Here is an 18,613-nt window from a genome sequence, read left to right as displayed (position 1 = left end):
CGTCAGCTAATGATGATGACTGCACATGCCACTTGTAGTTTGAAGTACTTAAGCATTGCAATAAATCGGCAAAAAATTCCGAAAAACATATTTTTCTATAGAAAAGTTCTCGATAACATTTTTTCACCAAAGAAAAGTTATCGATAACAATTTTTTTCCGTATAGGAAAAATTGTCGATAACAATTTTTTTGTATAGGAAAAGTTTTCGATAACAATTTTTCCTCACAGAAAAGTTGTCGATAACAACTGTTTTTGTATAGAAAAATGTTCATAACAATTTTTTCTGTATAGGAAAAATTGTCGATAACAATTTTTTCCGTATAGGAAAAATTGTCGATAACAATTTTTTCCGTATAGGAAAAATTGTCGATAACAATTTTTTCCGTATAGGAAAAATTGTCGATAACAATTTTTTCCGTATAGGAAAAATTGTCGACAACAATTTTTTCCGTATAGGAAAAATTGTCGATAACAATTTTTCTGTATCGAAAAATTGTCGATAACAATTTTTTCCGTATAGGAAAAATTGTCGATAACAATTTTTCTGTATCGAAAAATTGTCGATAAAAGACTTTCCGATAACAATTTTCTAAAGACAATTTTTCGATAACAATTTCCTATAGACAATTTTTCGATAAAAAATTTCTATAGAAAATTTTTCGATAACAATTTTCTATAGACAATTTTTCGATAACAATTTTCTATAGACAATTTTTCGATAACAATTTTCTATAGACAATTTTTCGATAACAATTTTCTGTAGACAATTTTTCGATAACAATTTTCTATAGACAATTTTTCGATAACAATTTTCTATAACAATTTTTCGATAACAATTTTCTATAGACAATTTTCGATAACAATTTTCTATAGAAAATTTGTTGATAACAATTTTTTTTAGAAAAATTTCCGATAACAATTTCGTTTAGAAAATTTCCGATAGCAATTTCGTTTAGAAAATTTTCCGATAACAATTTCGTTTAGAAAATTTTCCGATAACAATTTTTTTTTGGAAAATTTTCCGATAACAATTTTTTTTAGAAAAATTTCAGATAATAATTTTTTGGTATAGAAAAAGAGTCGGTAACAATTTTTCCTTTTGAAAAATTTGTCGATAACAATTTTTCCGATTGAAAAAGTCGTCGATAACAATTTTTCCGTTTGAAAAAGTTGTCGATAACAATTTTTCCGTTTGAAAAAGTTGTCGTTACCATTTTTTTTAGGAAAAATTGTCGATAACAATTTTTTTAATAAACATTTCCGATAACAATTTATCGGTATAGAAAAAGAGTCGATTACAATTTTTCGGTACAGGAAAATAATCCATTACAATTTTTCCGTATAGAAAAGCTGTCGATAACAACTTTTCCGTAGAGAAAAGTGGTCGATAATAACTTTTTCGTAGAGAAAAAATGTCGATAACAACTTTTCCGTAGAGATAAGTTGTCGATTACAATTTTTCCGCATCGAAAAATTGTCGATAACAATTTTTCCGTATCGAAAAATTGTAGAGAAAAGTTGTCGATAACAATTCTTCCTTAGAGAAAAGTTATCTATAACAAGTCTTCCGTAAAGAAAAGTTGTCGATAACAACTTTTCCGTAGAGATAAGTTGTCGATAACAACTTTTCCGTATCAAAAAATTGTCGATTACAATTTTTCCGTATCAAAAAATTGTCGATAACAATTTTTCCGTATCGAAAAATTGTCGATAACAATTTTTCCGTATCGAAAAATTGTCGATTACAATATTTCTGTATCGAAAAATTGTCGCTAACAACTCTTCCGTAGAGAAAAGTTGTCGCTAACAACTCTTCCGTAGAGAAAAGTTGTCGATAACAACTCTTCCGTAGAGAAAAGTTTTCGATAACAACTTTTCGGTATAGAAAAGTTGTCGATAACAACTTTTCGGTATAGAAAAGTTGTCGATAACAACTTTTCGGTATAGAAAAGTTGTCGATAACAAATTTTCCGTAGAGAAAAGATGTCGATAACATATTTTGCGTAGAGAAAAGTTGTCGATAACAATTTTTCCGTCTAGAAAAATTTTCGCTAACAATTTTTTTCCGTATAGGAAAAATTGTCGATAAAATTTTTTCGATAACAATTTTCTATAGAAAATTTTTTCGATAACAATTTTCTATAGAAAATTTTTTCGATAACAATTTTCTATAGAAAATTTTTTCGATAACAATTTTCTATAGAAAATTTTTTCGATAACAATTTTCTATAGAAAATTTTTTCGATAACAATTTTCTATAGAAAATTTTTTCGATAACAATTTTCTATAGAAAATTTTTTCGATAACAATTTTCTATAGAAAATTTTTTCGATAACAATTTTCTATAGAAAAATTTTCGATAACAATTTTTATAGAAAATTTTATATTTTTGATAATAATTTTTATAGAAACATTGTCGATAACAACTTTTCGGTATGGAAAAGTTGTCGATAACAACTTTTCGATGTAGAAAAATTGTCGATAACAACTTGTCTGTATAGAAATGTTGTCGATAACAACTGGTCTGCATAGAAAAATTATGGATAACAATTTTTCTGTATGGAAAAATTGTCGATAACAATTTTTCCGCATCGATAAATTTTCGATAACAAAAATAAAAATTTTTTCTAAGAGAAAAAATGTCGATAACCTATATTCTGTAATGGAATATTGTTTTCTGTATTAAAACTTTTTTCCTGTTCGGCAATGAATGTAAACTTTCTTTTATACCCCAGTGTTACTTTACATCCCAGTTGCAAGCTTTTACAGCTTTCTGTTAAGTTACAACAAACGGAAAGCTTTTTTGTTTGTTGTTTCAATAAAACGAACAGCCTATTCTGTTGAGTTGCCTATTTCCGGAGAAAATAAACTCTGCGAACGACAAGAACAATAACAAAAACAAACAATGATAGGGCCAGGCAAGCCAAGGCAGCGAAAGAAAGAGAGATTGAAAGCTGGCCATGTTATCAGCCCGCCCCGGCAGCGACAGGTGATAATGCGAAACATTAAAATTTTATTTTCGATTGCAATTCAAATAAAACGACGCGGCGCGGTTAATTAAACTCAAGCATAAGGGCAAGGGAGGGGTTGCTGCTGCGAATGGGTTATTGTTGGTGTAATTATCGAAACGCAGTGTTTTTTGTTTCGTTTCAAAATGAACACAAATTTTTTTCAATAAATTATAACCATTTTGATATTCCGGTGATCAGTAGCTTCTGGGATTTCAGTGGGAACAGAATACGAGAAGTATACACATTGTTTTCGAGCGATGCCGCACAAGATCGGTAAGGTCAACGAACCCTAGAAAGTTTTCTGTGTCAACAAATCAAAACATTAGAAAGTTATTTGATTTTTGTTGTTGTTGTTGTTGTATTTGTAACTAGCTTTGATTCTCCTCCTGCTATGGGCCATTCGTGGCAATGTGGCCGTGGTGAGCAATGCCCAGCTGTTCGATAATCTGGTTGAGGATTTATTTCAAAATTTAACGGCAGCCAGAGATGATTTAACCAATCCCCAAATGTGGCCATCGGATTATGGCGAAGAACTGTTGACTCAGCGCTGGCCGATTGCACACGATTACATTGTGGTTGGGGCTGGTAATGCCGGCTCCGTTGTTGCCAGTCGCCTCAGCGAAAATCCCAATGTCAGTGTGTTGGTCTTGGAGGCAGGTGGTGATCCTCCTTCGCTTTCAGAGGTAACTAAGAAGAAGAAATAATTAATGCGACAGAGCTATTAAGAAAAAAAAAAAAAAAAAAAAACAAACTGTGAAGGTCATCGAAAATATTTTTTGAACAGGTTTCGATTATTTTGATAGCCAAGCCATTGTATTTGCCTATGGCAAAAACAATTCGAAAATATTGTTTTTGTTATCGATATGCAGTTGTTATTGTTGTGACTATCAGGCACATGGTTAAGTTGCAAATCAACAAGTATTTTTTTTTATAAAAAACATGCGTTCGACATGGATTTCTATAGAAAATCTCGATAACGATAAGAATTTCTGGAGTAAATAATGCTATCGGTAGCACTTATCTATCAGGATTTTCTAAGAAAAATGTTGTTATCGACAAGAATTTCTATCGATTTTCTATAGAAAATTTTGTTATCGGTACGATTTTCCATAGAAAATATTGTTATCGGTACGATTTTCTATAGATAATCTTGTTATCGATAAGGTTTTCTATAGAAAATCTTATTATCGGTACGATTTTCTATAGAAAATCTTGTTATATGTACGATTTTGTTGTTATCGAAATTTTTTTTCTCTAGAAAATCTTGTTATCGGTACGATTTTCTATAGAGAATCATGTTATCTGTACGATTTTCTATTTGAAAATCTTGTTATCGGTACGATTTTCTATAGAAAATCTTGTTATCGACAAAAATTTCTATAGAAAATCTTGTTATCGATACGATTTTCTATAGAAAATCTTGTTATCGATACGATTTTCTATTTGAAAATCTTGTTATCGGTACGATTTTCTATAGAAAATCTTGTTATCGACAAAAATTTCTATAGAAAATCTTGTTATCGATACGATTTTCTATAGAAAATCTTGTTATCGGTACGATTTTCTATAGAAATTCCTGTTGTCGGCACGATTTTCTATAGAAAATCCTGTTATCGATAAGGTTTTCTATAGAAACTATTGTTATCGATAAAGTTTTCTATAGAAAATCTTGTTATCGGTAAGATTTTCTATAGAAAATCTTGTTATCGGTACGATTTTCTATAGAACATATTGTTATCGGAACGATTTTCTATAGAAAATCTTGTTATCGAAACGGTTTTCTATAAAAAATCATATTATCGGTACGATTTTCTATAGAAAATCATGTTATCGATACGATTTTCTATAGAAAATCTTGTTATCGGTACGATTTTCTATAGAAAATCATGTTATCGGTAAGATTTTCTATAGAAAATCTTGTTATCGATACGATTTTCTATAGAAAATCTTGTTATCGGTACGATTTTCTATAGAAATTCCTGTTGTCGGCACGATTTTCTATAGAAAATCCTGTTATCGATAAGGTTTTCTATAGAAACTCTTGTTATCGATAAAGTTTTCTATAGAAAATCTTGTTATCGATAAGGTTTTCCATACAAAATCTTGTTATCGGTACGATTTTCTACGGAAAATCTTGTTATCGATAAGGTTTTCGATAGAAAATCTTGTTATCGATACAATTTTCTATAGAAAATCTTGTTATCGACACGTTTTTCTATAGAAAATCATGTTATCGAATTTATTTTTCTATAGAAAATCTTGTTATCGGTACGATATTTTATGGAAAATCATGTTATCGGTACGATTTTCTATAGAAAATCTTGTTATCGACGCGATTTTCTATAGAAAATTATGTTATCGGTACAATTTTTTATAAAAAATCCTGTTATCGATAAAGTTTTCTGTAGAAAATCTTGTTATCGATAAGGTTTTCTATAGAAAATCTTGTTATCGATAAGTTTTTCTATAGAAAACCTTGTTATCGATAAGTTTTTCGATAAAAAATCTTGTTATCGATAAGGTTTTCTATAGAAAATCTTGTTATCGACAAGTTTTTCTATGTTATCGAAAAGATTTTCTTTGTTATCGACAGGATTTTCTTTAGAAAATCTTATTATCGATATAGGTTTTCACAAAAAATCTATTCATCTTTCATTCCAGGTATATATTTTATCCAATTTATTGCAAAAAAAACCGAATACTCATGGAACGATTATGCCGAACCGAACCCGACGAGCTGTAAGGCCATGAAAGATGGTCGCTGCTTTTGGCTGCGAGGCAAAATGATAAGTGGCACAGCCGGCATTAATGGCAATGTATTTTTGGTTGGACGTCCCTCCGATTATGACGAATGGCAGAGTCAAGGTAACCCCGGATGGTCATGGGAAAATATTCATGAATATTTCGTGAAAGCCACCCGAGATGAATCGACCGAAACGGAACCCAAGGGTTCGTTGGTGGTGAATAACTATTTGAGGCCGGAAAAGTTTTACACGCTGCGAAATATTTTGGAAAATGCCACCGAAGAGGTGGAAATGGGGTATGAAAGCAAGAGTTTGGGTTTCAAACATGACATCCTGGGAACCGTGGATCGTGGTCGGCGCATGAGTACGGGTAAGACTTATTTGGGTAAGGTGGCCCGCCATCGTAATAATCTGCATGTGGCCAAGAATGCTGTGGTGCGCAAAATCCTCTTCAATGGCAAGCAGAAGGCAGCGGGCGTGGAAGTTTTGTTGGGAAATAATAAGGTTCTGAGGATACAGGCCCGCAAGGAGATTATTTTGAGTGCTGGCACCTTTAATAGTCCCCAGATTTTAATGCACTCCGGCATCGGGCCCTGTGGGAATTTGAGGCAATTTAAGATACCCTGCATCCGCAACCTGGCAGTGGGCCAAAATTTGCAGGATCACGGCATGATGTCCATGACCTATAGGTTTACCAAAAACATTCCCAATCTGGCGCAAGGCGACAGCGTTGAGAACACCTTTCAATATTTGATCTATCAAAACGGGTCCTTGGCATCGAATCCAAATCTGGTGGGCTTCATTAATTCCCAGGCTTCGCAGAACTTGCAAAACAAAAGCGATGTTATGATTGTGTCGGGCATTGATCAGCCCACCAGGGAGTCGAATGTGTTTGAATTTTTGCAATTCCGCGAGGAGTTGGTGGAGAAATTTTTGGAGTTGGCTGAGAATCAGACAACCTTACAGCTACAGGGCCTGCTCATAAAACCCAAGTCGCGGGGTTATATCAAATTGAAATATCCCGAATTCGGAAAGGGCCCCGAGATCCACAACAACTATGCCAGCGTGGAGGAAGATCGCCAAACGCTGCTGCGTTATGTGCGTTTTGTACGCTCCCTGGAGAAGACAGAGGTGTTCCACCACTTTGGTCTGGAATACATACGTGTGCCCTTGCCGGAATGTGATGTGCATGAGTTCGATTCCGATGACTATTGGTATTGCTACATTCGATACTTTATGATCAGTGCTTGGCATGCTGCGGGTACATGTAAAATGGGCCCATCATCCGATCCCTCGGCTGTGGTCGATTCCGAGTTGAAGGTCCACGGCGTTAAGGGGTTGCGTGTCATCGATGCCAGTATTATGCCCAACATTACCAGTGGCAACACCAATGGTCCCACCATCATGATTGCCGAAAAGGGTGCCCAAATGATATTGGATGATTTGGCGAGGGATTAGAAAATTGGAGGTGGGAAGGAAGTACAGTTGAATTCGAATAATTCGTAGGGGAGATAATTTTTAAACTATCCGCAATTTATCCGCTTACGAATTATGGGAATTCTACTGTATTTTAAATTCTTGTTATAGCAAAATATATAAAATGTTAAAAAAATTCACTGCTTTCTTTTATTCAAACCAAGGGAGGCAAAATATGGTCAAAATGTGGTGCATACTTTTAGGATTATTGAGATGTACCCACTTGGACGTAACTTAATTAAATAAAAAGGTTCTGTTATCGTTACGAATTTCTTACGATGAGATTTTCTAAAGAAAATATTGTTATCTATACAATTTTTATGTAGAAAATCTAGTTATCGAAAATATTTGTAAGAGAAAATCGAGTTATCGGAGAGATTTCCTATAAATATGCTGTCGATAAGATTCACGGAAGAACATTTTTTTAGAAAATCGTGGTATCGATAGTAAATTTTATAACAACTTTTGTTATCGATAGGATTTTTTTAGATAACACTGTTATCGATATGATTTTCTATTGGAAATCTTGTTATCGATATCAATTTTCATGTAGGAAATCATAATATCGATGAGGATAGCTCTAGGAAATGTTGTTATCGCTACGAGTTTCTATAGAAAATCGGGTTACGGAAAATTTTTTTTTTGGAAAATTTTGTTATCGATAATATTTTTTTTTTGGAAAATCTTATCAATAAGATGGGAAATCTTATTATTGTTAACATTATCTGCAAGGAAATCTTGTTATCGAAGATATTATCTTGTTATCGATAATGTTTTTAAAAGAAAGTCTTGTTATCGGGACGATTTTCAATAGAAAATCTTGTTATCGGTGCGATTTTCTAAAGAAAATTTTGTTATCGGTACGAGTTTCTATAGAAAATCTTTTTATCGATAAGGTTTTCTATAGAAAATATTGTTATCGGTACGATTTGCTACAGACAATCTTGTTATCGGTACGATTTTCGAAAGAAAATCTTGTTATCGGTACGATTTTCTATAGAAAATCTTGCTATCGGTTCGATTTTCTATAGAAAATCTGGTTATCGGTACGATTTTCTATAGAAAATCTTGTTATCGGTACGATTTTCTATAGAAAATCTTGTTATCGGTACGATTTTCTATAGAAAATCTTGTTATCGGTACGATTTTCTATAGAAAATCTTGTTATCTGGGCGATTTTATATTGAAAATATTGTTATCGGTACGAGTTTCTATAGAAAATCTTTTTATCGACAAGAATTGTTATAGAAAACTTTGTTATCGATAAGGTTTTCTATAGAAAATTTTGTTATCGATAAGATTTTCCATAGAAAATCCCGTTATCGGTACAATTTTCTATAGAAAATCCCGTTATCGGTACAATTTTCTATAGAAAACATTGATGTCGATAAGGTTTTCTATAAAAAATATTGTTATCGGTAGGATTTTCCATAAAAAAATTTTTTTATCGGTACGATTTTCTATAGAAAATCATGTTATCAGTACGATTTTCTATAGAAAATTTTGTAGTCGGTACGATTTTCTATAGAAAATCTTGTTATCGGTACGATTTTCTAAAGAAAATCTTGTTATCGATAAGGTTTTATATAGAAAATCTTGTTATCGATAAGGTTTTCCATAGATAATCCTGTTATCGATAAGGTTTTCTATAAAAAATATTGTTATCGGTATGATTTGCTACAGAAAATCTTGTTATCGGTACGATTTCCCACAGAAAATCTTGTTATCGGTACTATTTTCTATGTAATATCTTGTTATCGGTATGATTTTCTATAGAAAATCTTGTTATCGATAGGAATTTCTATAGAAAATCTTGTTATCGATAAGAATTTCTATAGAAAATCTTGTTATCGATAAAGTTTCCTATAGAAAATCTTGTTATCGAAAAGGATTTCTACAGAAAATCTTGTTATCGAAAAGGATTTCTATAGAAAATCTTGTTATCGACAAGGTTTTCCATACAAAATCTTGTTATCGGTACGATTTTCTAAAGAAAATCTTGTTATCGATAAAGTTTTCTATAGAAAAAACATTGTTATCGATAAGGTTTTCAATAGAAAATCTTGTTGTCGATTAAAATTTCTATAGAAAATCTTGTTATCGGCTAGAATTTCTATATCCCAGTCATCAAAAGTATTGCCAATGAATCATAAATCTCCAAACAACCCTGACCATGGTAATTTTCAAATATTTAAGATAAGAATATTGACTGACGCTAAAATTAAAAAAACAACAAAAAAAAAAAAAAACAATTAAAAAATAGTTCTTAAGCTTGGTGACAAAAAATGCCAACCTGCGACGCCGACCCAATTCTGATGTGAGGAAGCAAAAAAAACTATTGATGAATCGGCAAAACTTAATGCCAAAATGAAGAGGAAATTGTAAAATCGAATTAAGTATTTTTTCAAAATTCCGGCAACAGTTCGAGACTTGCAGTCGCATTGTTAAGACCTTCAAGCCTGCGGGCCAAGCTATAAAAACAAATCGCTATTATCGGAAAACTAAAGAACAAAGTGAAAAAATTCAAAATGATAACCCCAGAAGGTTATTTGACATTCGGTCGTTTCTTGCTGACCATCGGTCCCAGTGCCATGGTCCTGCTGATGCTTATCCAGGGCATCAAAGACCACCGGCCGGACATTGTTGATGCCGGCAATCGGGTTTTTTCCACACCGATTACCTCATTGCGTGATCGTTATGATTTCATAATAATTGGTGGCGGTTCGGCGGGTTGCACCCTGGCGGCCAGACTCTCCGAAGTACCGCATTGGAATATTTTACTCCTGGAAGCGGGTGGTGATGAACCTTTGCTTGCCGACATACCCATGTTATATCCCGTTTTGCAACGCAGCCCCTGGGATTGGAAATATTGGGCAGAGCACTCGCCACGTTATTGCCTGGCGATGGTGAATCAGCAATGCTATTGGCCGCGGGCCAAAGTTCTGGGTGGCTGTAGCAGCATCAATGCCATGATGTTTATTCGCGGTAATCGTCGCGACTACGACCATTGGGCCGAGTTGGGAAACGTGGGATGGAATTATGATAATATTTTACATTATTTCCGGAAATTGGAGGATATGCGTGTGCCGGGTTTTGAAAATGACCCATATCATGGTCATGGTGGCCCAATTTCGGTGGAGAATTATCGTTCGCCCTCGCCGTTGTTGGACGTGTTCATGGAGACAGTGAAAGAGAGGAATTTGGTAATGTATTGATAGGTTGTTATCGGCAGCGTGTTCTAGGGAAAATATTTTTATCGAAAGGTGTTATCGAAAACTTCTCTATAGAGAAAATTCTTATCGACAATTTCACTTTTCAGAAAAGAGCATACCGATGATTTTTCTTTACAGAAAGTTGTTATCGATGATTTTTCTTTGCATAAAAGTTGTTATCGATAATCTTTCTTTGCATAAAAGTTGTTATCGATAACTTTTCTATGTAGAATAGTTGTTATCGATAACTTTTCTATGTAGAATAGTTGTTATCGATAACTTTTCTATTTAGAATAGTTGTTATCGACAACTTTTCTATATAAAGTAGTTGTTATCGAAAATTTTTCTATATAGAATAGTTGTTATCGATAACTTTTCTATAGAAGAAAGTTGTTATCGATAACTTTTCTATAGAAGAACGTTGTTATCGATAACTTTTCTATAGAAGAAAGTTGTTATCGATAACTTTTCTATAGAAGAAAGTTGTTATCGACAACTTTTCTATGCGGAAAAGTTGCTATCGACAACTTTTCTATGCGGAAAAGATGCTATCGACAACTTTTCTATGCGGAAAAGATGTTATCGACAACTTTTATATGCGGAAAAGTTGTTATCGACAACTTTTCTCTGCGGAAAAGTTGTTATCGACAACTTTTCTATGCGGAAAAGTTGTTATCGACAACTTTTCTATGCGGAAAAGTTGTTATCGACAGCTTTTCTATACGGAAATGTAGTTATCGACAGCTTTTCTATACGGAAATGTAGTTATCGATAACTTTTCCATACGGAAAAGTTGCTATTGATAACTTTTCCATACGGAAAATATGTTATCGATAACTTTTTCATACGGAAAAGTTGTTATCGATAACTTTTCTACGCGGAAGAGTTGTTATCGATAACTTTGTTATACGGAAAAAATGTTATCGATAACTTTTCGATACGGAAAAGTTGTTATCGATAACTTTGCTATAGAAGAACGTTGTTATCGATAACTTTTCTATAGAAAAAAGTTATTATCGATAACTTTTCTATAGAAAAAAGTAATTATCGATAACTTTTCTACAGAAAAAAGTAATTATCGATAACTTTTCTATGTAGAATAGTTTTCTATATAGAATAGTTGATATCGATAACTTTTCTATATAGAATAGTTGATATCGATAACTTTTCTATATAGAATAGTTGTTATCGACAACTTTTCTATATGGAATAGTTGTTATCGACAACTTTTCTATATGGAATAGTTGTTATCGACAACTTTTCAATATAGAATAGTTGTTATCGACAACTTTTCTATATAGAATAGTTGTTATCGACAACTTTTCTTTATAGGATAGTTGTTATCGACAACTTTTTTATATAGAATAGTTGTTATCGACAACTTTTCTATAGAAAAAAGTTATTATCGACAACTTTTCTATAGAAAAAATTTATTATCGATAACTTTTCTATAGAAAAAAGTTATTATCGATAACTTTTCTATAGAAAAAAGTTATTATCGATAACTTTTCTATAGAAAAAAGTTATTATCGATAACTTTTCTACAGAAAAAAGTTATTAACGATAACTTTTCTATAGAAAAAAGTTATTATCGACAACTTTTCTATAGAAAAAAGTTGTTATCGATAACTTTCCTATGTAGAATAGTTGTTATCGACAACTTTTCTATATAGAATAGTTGTTATCGATAACTTTTCTATATGGAAAAGTTGTTATCGACAACTTTTCTATACAGAAAATTAATTATCGACAACTTTTCTATACAGAAAATTAATTATCGAAATTGTTATCTCTTTCAGTTAAATCCCTATCAAGATTTCAATGGACGTTCTCAAACCGGATTTGCCATTCCCCATGGCAGCTTACGCAATGGTTTACGCTGCAGTGCCAACAAGGGTTACATACGTCCCGTGTGGCGGCGACCCAATTTAGACATTATTTTAAATGCCTATGTCGAAAAGATCATCATCGATCCACGAATCAATGAAGCCAGAGGTGTACTCTTCGAATTGCTGGGCGTTAAACATAAGGCCATAGCATCGAAGGAGGTTATTTTGTCGGCGGGGGCCATTGCTAGTCCCCAGCTGTTGATGGTATCCGGGGTGGGGCCAAAATCTCAACTCAACAAATTCAATATTCCCGTTCTGAAACATCTACCCGGCGTCGGTGGCAATTTGCAGGATCACATTTCCACGACGGGAGCTACGTATGCCATTCGAAATTACGAAACCGGACAACATTTGTCCTATATTGTGCCGGAAATGATGAATGTCGATTCGGTAGATAGATTCATACACAAGGAGGATAGCTTCTTCTACGCCATGCCCATGTCAGAGGTTATGGGATTTTGGAGTAGCAAATATCAAGATCCCAAAGTGGATTGGCCAGATGTCCAGTTCTTTTTGGGTAGTGTCAGTTATGGCTCGGATGGTGGTATGATCGGTCGAAGAGGATCGGCGGTGACGTTTTCGAATTTCGCCGACACCGTGGAACCGGTGCTCTATAAGGACTCATTTGTTATAACACCCTTGGTGATGAGACCCCGGAGTCGAGGATGGATTGAGTTAGATTCGGATAGTGTTAGGGTTTATCCCAAGATACATGCGAATTATTATGACGACCCCTTGGACATGGCCATAATGGTGAGAGAAAATTATTTCAATTTCAATGGTTTTGAGTACTGATTTCTGTTTTCTCCCACAGGTGGATGCCCTGAAATTTGGTCATGAGCTGACTCAGTCGCCCTCACTCAGACGAGTGAACGCCACTCTGAATATCTATGTTTGGCGCAACTGCCCCGAAGTGGAATATCTTAGCGACGCCTTTTGGGAGTGTTTGGCCCGTTACTATTCTCAGACGATCTATCATCCGGTGGGCACCTGCAAAATGGGTCCCAACACAGATCGTGATGCTGTTGTCGATCCTCGCCTGAGGGTGTACGGTATAAAACGGCTACGTGTTATCGATGCCAGTATAATGCCCACCATTACCACAGGCAACACCAACATACCCACAATTATGATAGCCGAAAGGGGAGCGGACATGATTAAAGAAGATTGGTTGAAATCGAGAAGTGCTTATTGAGTTTATTGTTTCGGTGTGTGTGTGTATGTGTGTGCATTTTGCTTAAGTAGTATAATAATAAAAAAAAAACAAAAAGTTTTTAAATCGGAAAGAGGTCATTGGAATGCTTACTGGGCAAGTAATTAGCTAAAGAGAATTAAAAAACTCGGTTAAGAAAAAAACTAAAATAAAACATTCCTATGCGTCGAAAACAACTTTTCCGTCTAGAAAAGTTGTCAATAATAACATTTCCGCATAGAAAAGTTGCCGATAACACCTCTCCCGTATAGAAAAGTTGTCGATAACACCTTTTCCGTATAAAAAAGTTATCGATAATAACTTTTCTGTAGAAAAAAGTTATCGATAATAAATTTTCTGTAGAGAAAAGTTATCGATAATAACTTTTCTGTAGAGAAAAGTTATCGGTAATAACTTTTCTGTAGAGAAAAGTTATCGATTATAACTTTTCTGTAGAGAAAAGTTATCGATAATAAATTTTCTGTAGAGAAAAGTTATCGATAATAACTTTTCTGTAGAGAAAAGTTATCGATAATAACTTTTCTGTGTAGAAAAGTTGTCGATAACAAATTTTCTTTATAGAAAATTTGTCGAAAACTACTTTTCTCTACAGAAAAGTTGTCGATAACAAATGTTCTCAGTGGAACAGTTGTCGATAACAACTTTTCTCGGTGAAAAAGTTGTCGATAATAACTTTTCTGTATAGAAAAGTTGTCGATAACAAATCTTCTGTATAGAAAAATTGTCGATAACAACTTTTCTGTATAGAAAAGTTATCGATAATAACGTTTCTGTATAGAAAAGTTATCGATAATAACGTTTCTGTATAGAAAAGTTATCGATAATAACTTTTATGTATAGAAAAGTTATCGATAATAACTCTTCTGTATAGAAAAGTTATCGATAATAACTTTTCTGTATAGAAAAGTTATAGATAATAATTTTTCTGTATAGAAGAGTTATCGATAATAATTTTTCTGCATAGAAAAGTTATCGATAACAACTTTTCTGTATAGAAAACTTATCGATAACAACTTTTCTGTATAGAAAACTTATCGATAACAACTTTTCTGTATAGAAAAGTTATCGATAATAACTTTTCTCCATAGAAAAGTTATCGATAATAACTTTTCTCCATAGAAAAGTTATCGATAATAACTTTTCTCTATAGAAAAGTTATCGATAATAACTTTTCTCTATAGAAAAGTTATCGATAATAACTTTTCTCTATAGAAAAGTTGTCGATAATGATTTTTCTGTATAGAAAAGCTATCGATAATGATTTTTCTGTATAGAAAAGCTATCGATAACAACTTTTCTGTGTAGAAAAGTTGTCGATAACAACTTTTCTGTGTAGAAAAGTTGTCGATAACTACTTTTCTGTGTAGAAAAGTTGTCGATAACAACTTTTCTGTGTAGAAAAGTTGTCGATAACAACTTTTCTGTGTAGAAAAGTTGTCGACAACAACTTTTCTGTAGAGAAAAGTTGTCGATAACAACTTTTCTGTATCGAAAAGTTATCGATAACAACTTTTCTGTATCGAAAAGTTATCGATAACATATTTTCTGTATAGAAGAATTAACGATAACATATTTTCTGTATAGAAATGTTATCGATAACATCTTTTCTGTATAGGAAAGTTGTCGATAAAATCTTTTCTGTATAGGGAAGGTGTCGATAACAAGTTTTCTGTATAGAAAAGTTGTCGATAACAACTTGTTTGTATAGAAAAGTTGTTGATAACAAGTTATCTGAAGAGAAAAGCAGTACTTCCTCTAGAAAGTTTCACTAGAAAATATTTGTCACCAATTAGCAATTTTAATTCGCCTTGATTTCAAATTTATGCTGGAATTTTCCCCACCAAAAAAAAAACTGTCACAAAATTTCCTTCCTCGTTCTCAAATAATTAAGGCCATTGATATTGTGATTGACGTGATTGAAATCAGGTACATAATCTTGATTTTTATTTGATCTTAATGTTGGAATATATGAGTGGCGCATATTGCTTTGCAATTGTAAGCTTTGGACTTGGGTAGTAGCAGTGGCTAAGTACGATAACAAAAAAAACGACAACAGCAACAAATTAGTGGAAGTTATTTTTTTTTTGCTTATTATTTATAAATAAATATTTAACAACAACAAAAACTTTAAAATTAATACAGAATTTTCAGCAAACTGCAGCAGTGTCTCAGCACCGTTGACATGTTTTACCAGTTTCAGTGATTTTTTGCTGTTGGGTAGCATGGCGCGTGCGTTCGCCGCCTGGACGTACATCAAAAAATACTTTGCGATCTTGCCGTCCATATGTGGTAAAGAATCAGAAGTGTATTGCCGATTTTTTTTTTTGGTTTATGAATGTGCTCGAATCGCAAATGCTGGAACGTTGGGGTAACGCCACTTTGCTGCTGCTGCAGCAACGAAGAAAATTTCTGGTTTATTCATGAGTTTCAATGTGAACGACGTTTAACTACATAATAACTTGATGCAGATATTTTCGAGTTTACAAAAGTTTTGGCTGACCTGCAATGGGGAATTGGGAAATACGCTACAATGGTCGTGAGAGAAAGAAAAAGGTGTTATCGATTGCTTTATTTGAGATAACAGCTATTATCGATATTATTCCTACAAAAGCCGGTACAAGAAAGACAAATAAATTTAAAGATATTGTTATCGATAACTTTTTATCGATAACATTTTTATCGATAATTTTTACAAATAATTTTTGTAATGTAGAAATATTGTTATCGATAACTTTTTTCGATAACATTTTTATCGATATATTTTTTATAAATAATTTTAAAAATAATTTTTGTAATGTAGAAATATTGTTATCGATAACTTTTTTGGGATAATACTTTTATCGATAACTTCCTTAAATATATAATTTTTAACGATAAAAATATTTTTATCAATTACTTTTTTTCGATAAAATTTGTATCGATAACTTTTATGAATAATTTTTTTAATTTTTCGATAATTTTTTTGATACAGATTTTACTTTTTAACGATAAAAATATTTTTATCGATTACTTTTTTTCGATAAAAGTTTTATCGATAACTTTTTAAATAATTTTTGTAATGTAATATTTCCCGATAGAAATATTGTTATCGATAACTTTTATAAAAATTTTTATAATGTCAATTTTTAACGATAAAAATATTTTTTATCAATTAATTTTCCTTCGATAACATTTTTATTGATAACTTTTATAAATAATTTTTGTACTGTAATTTTCAATTTCAAAAGTTTTAACGATAAAAATATTGTTACCGATTACTTTTTTTTGATAAAATTTGTATCGATAACTTTTTTAAATAATTTTTGTAATTATTCGATAAAATTTTTATTGATACAAATTTTACATTTTTTTATCGATAACTTTTATAAATAATTTATTTAATCTAATATTTCCCGCTAGAAATATTGTTATCGATAAAGTTTTTACACTTTTTTCATCGATAACTTTTTAAAAAAAATTTTTTTAATGCAATTTTTAACGATAAAAATATTTACTTATAATATTTATTACTTTTTTTCTATAAAATTTTTATAAATAATTTTTGTAATGTAATTTTTCGATATCGATAACATTTTTATGGATATATTTTTCATCAATAATTTTTAAAAATAATTTTTGTAATGTAATTTTTCCCCATAAAAATATTGTTATCGATAACTATTTTTAACTATACAGTTTATACATTTTTTATCGATAACTTTCATAAAAAAGTTTTTAATGTAATTTTTAACGACAAAAATATTGTTGTCGATTACTTTTTTTCGATAAAATTTTCATCGATAACTTTTTTAAATAATTTTTGTAACGTAAATTTCCCGATAGAAATATTGTTGTATCGATAACAATTTTTATCGATAACTTTTTCAAACAGTTTTTTAATACGATTTTTAACGATAAAAATATTGTTTTCGATTATTTTTTTTTCGATAAAAATTTTATCGATAACTTTTACAAATAACTTTTGCAATGTAATTTTTCGATATCGATAACATTAATAATTTAAAAAAAATTTTTGTAATGTAAATTTGCCCCATAGAAATATTGTTATCGATAACTATTTTTGGATAACGATACAGTTTGTACATTTTTTATCGATAGCTTTTATAAAAAGTATTATAATGTAATTTTTAACGATAAAAATATTGTTATCGATTACTTTTTTTCGATAAAATTGTTATCGATAACTTTTATATATAAATTTTGTAATGTAATTTTTCGATAAATTTGTTATTGATACAGATTTTACATTTTTTAGCGATAAATTTTTTAAATAATTTTTGTCATGTAATATTTCCCGATAGAAATATTGTTATCGATACAGTTTATACATTTTTATCGATAACTTTTTAAAAAAAGTTTTTTAATGTAATTTTTAACGATAAAAATATTTTTATCGATTTTTTTTTTCGATAACTTTTATAAATAATTTTTGTAATGTAATTTTTCGATAAAATTGTTATCGATACAGATTTTACATTTTTTATCGATAACATTTATAAATAATTTTTGAAATGTAATTTTTCGATAACATTTTTATCCATATAGTTTATAAATTTTTTATCGATAAGTTTTATAAAAAGTTTTTTTAACGAAAAAATATTTTTATCGATTACTTTTTTCGATAAAATTTTTATCGATACACTTTTTTATCGATAACTTTAAAAAAAGTGTTTTAATATATTGTTAATATTGTTATCGACTACTTTTCGATAAATTTTTTATCGATAACTTTTATAAATAATTTTTGTAATGTAATTTTTCCCCGATAGAAATATTGTTATCGATACAGATAATAAATTTTTTATCGATAATTTAGAAAAAAAATTAATGTAATTTGTAGCGATAAAAATATTTTTATCGATTATTTTTTTTCTATAAAATTTTTTATCGATAACTTTAATAAATAATTTTTGTAATTTTTCGATAATTTTTTTTTTGATACAGATTTTACTTTTTAAAAATAAAAATATTTTTATCGATTATTTTTTTCGATAAAATTTTTATCGATAATTCTTATAAATAATTTTTGTAATGTAATTTTTCGATAAAATTTTTATTGATACAAAA

General features: G+C 31.1%; 4 protein-coding genes across 6 annotated transcripts in view; 3 read left to right on the top strand and 1 right to left on the bottom strand.

Moving 5' to 3' along the window:
• The window catches only part of LOC105261991 (flotillin-2), a 525,605-nt gene that overhangs the window by 108,187 nt on the left and 398,805 nt on the right, over positions 1-18,613 (bottom strand). The gene's annotated exons all lie outside the window — the stretch shown is intronic.
• On the top strand, positions 3,133-5,814 carry LOC101900177 (uncharacterized). Its single transcript, XM_005175347.4, has 3 exons — positions 3,133-3,285; positions 3,385-3,695; positions 5,674-5,814. The coding sequence occupies exons 1-3, from the start codon at positions 3,270-3,272 to the stop codon at positions 5,761-5,763; spliced, it is 417 nt and encodes a 138-aa protein (XP_005175404.2). The 5' UTR covers positions 3,133-3,269; the 3' UTR covers positions 5,764-5,814.
• On the top strand, positions 5,796-7,268 carry LOC131802323 (glucose dehydrogenase [FAD, quinone]-like). The gene has a single exon (XM_059122413.1). The coding sequence runs from the start codon at positions 5,796-5,798 to the stop codon at positions 7,212-7,214; it is 1,419 nt and encodes a 472-aa protein (XP_058978396.1). The 3' UTR covers positions 7,215-7,268.
• Positions 9,670-13,570, top strand: LOC101900003 (glucose dehydrogenase [FAD, quinone]). Its single transcript, XM_020036151.2, has 3 exons — positions 9,670-10,435; positions 12,244-13,086; positions 13,148-13,570. The coding sequence occupies exons 1-3, from the start codon at positions 9,761-9,763 to the stop codon at positions 13,526-13,528; spliced, it is 1,899 nt and encodes a 632-aa protein (XP_019891710.2). The 5' UTR covers positions 9,670-9,760; the 3' UTR covers positions 13,529-13,570.

Source organism: Musca domestica, unplaced genomic scaffold (assembly GCF_030504385.1).
Source record: "Musca domestica strain aabys unplaced genomic scaffold, Musca_domestica.polishedcontigs.V.1.1 20, whole genome shotgun sequence".
NCBI classification, from domain to species: Eukaryota; Metazoa; Arthropoda; class Insecta; order Diptera; family Muscidae; genus Musca; species Musca domestica.
This window is presented reverse-complemented; position numbering and strand designations above follow the sequence as displayed.

Excerpts from the sequence above, each read along its gene's own strand:
- LOC101900003 (XM_020036151.2), top strand. The coding sequence starts at position 9,761 with ATGATAACCCCAGAAGGTTATTTGACATTCGGTCGTTTCTTGCTGACC. Across the intron at positions 10,436-12,243 it reads CAGTGAAAGAGAGGAATTTG|TTAAATCCCTATCAAGATTT; the intron begins GTAATGTATTGA and ends TATCTCTTTCAG. Across the intron at positions 13,087-13,147 it reads CCTTGGACATGGCCATAATG|GTGGATGCCCTGAAATTTGG; the intron begins GTGAGAGAAAAT and ends TTTCTCCCACAG.
- LOC131802323 (XM_059122413.1), top strand. The coding sequence starts at position 5,796 with ATGATAAGTGGCACAGCCGGCATTAATGGCAATGTATTTTTGGTTGGA.
- LOC101900177 (XM_005175347.4), top strand. Across the intron at positions 3,696-5,673 it reads ATCCTCCTTCGCTTTCAGAG|GTATATATTTTATCCAATTT; the intron begins GTAACTAAGAAG and ends CTTTCATTCCAG.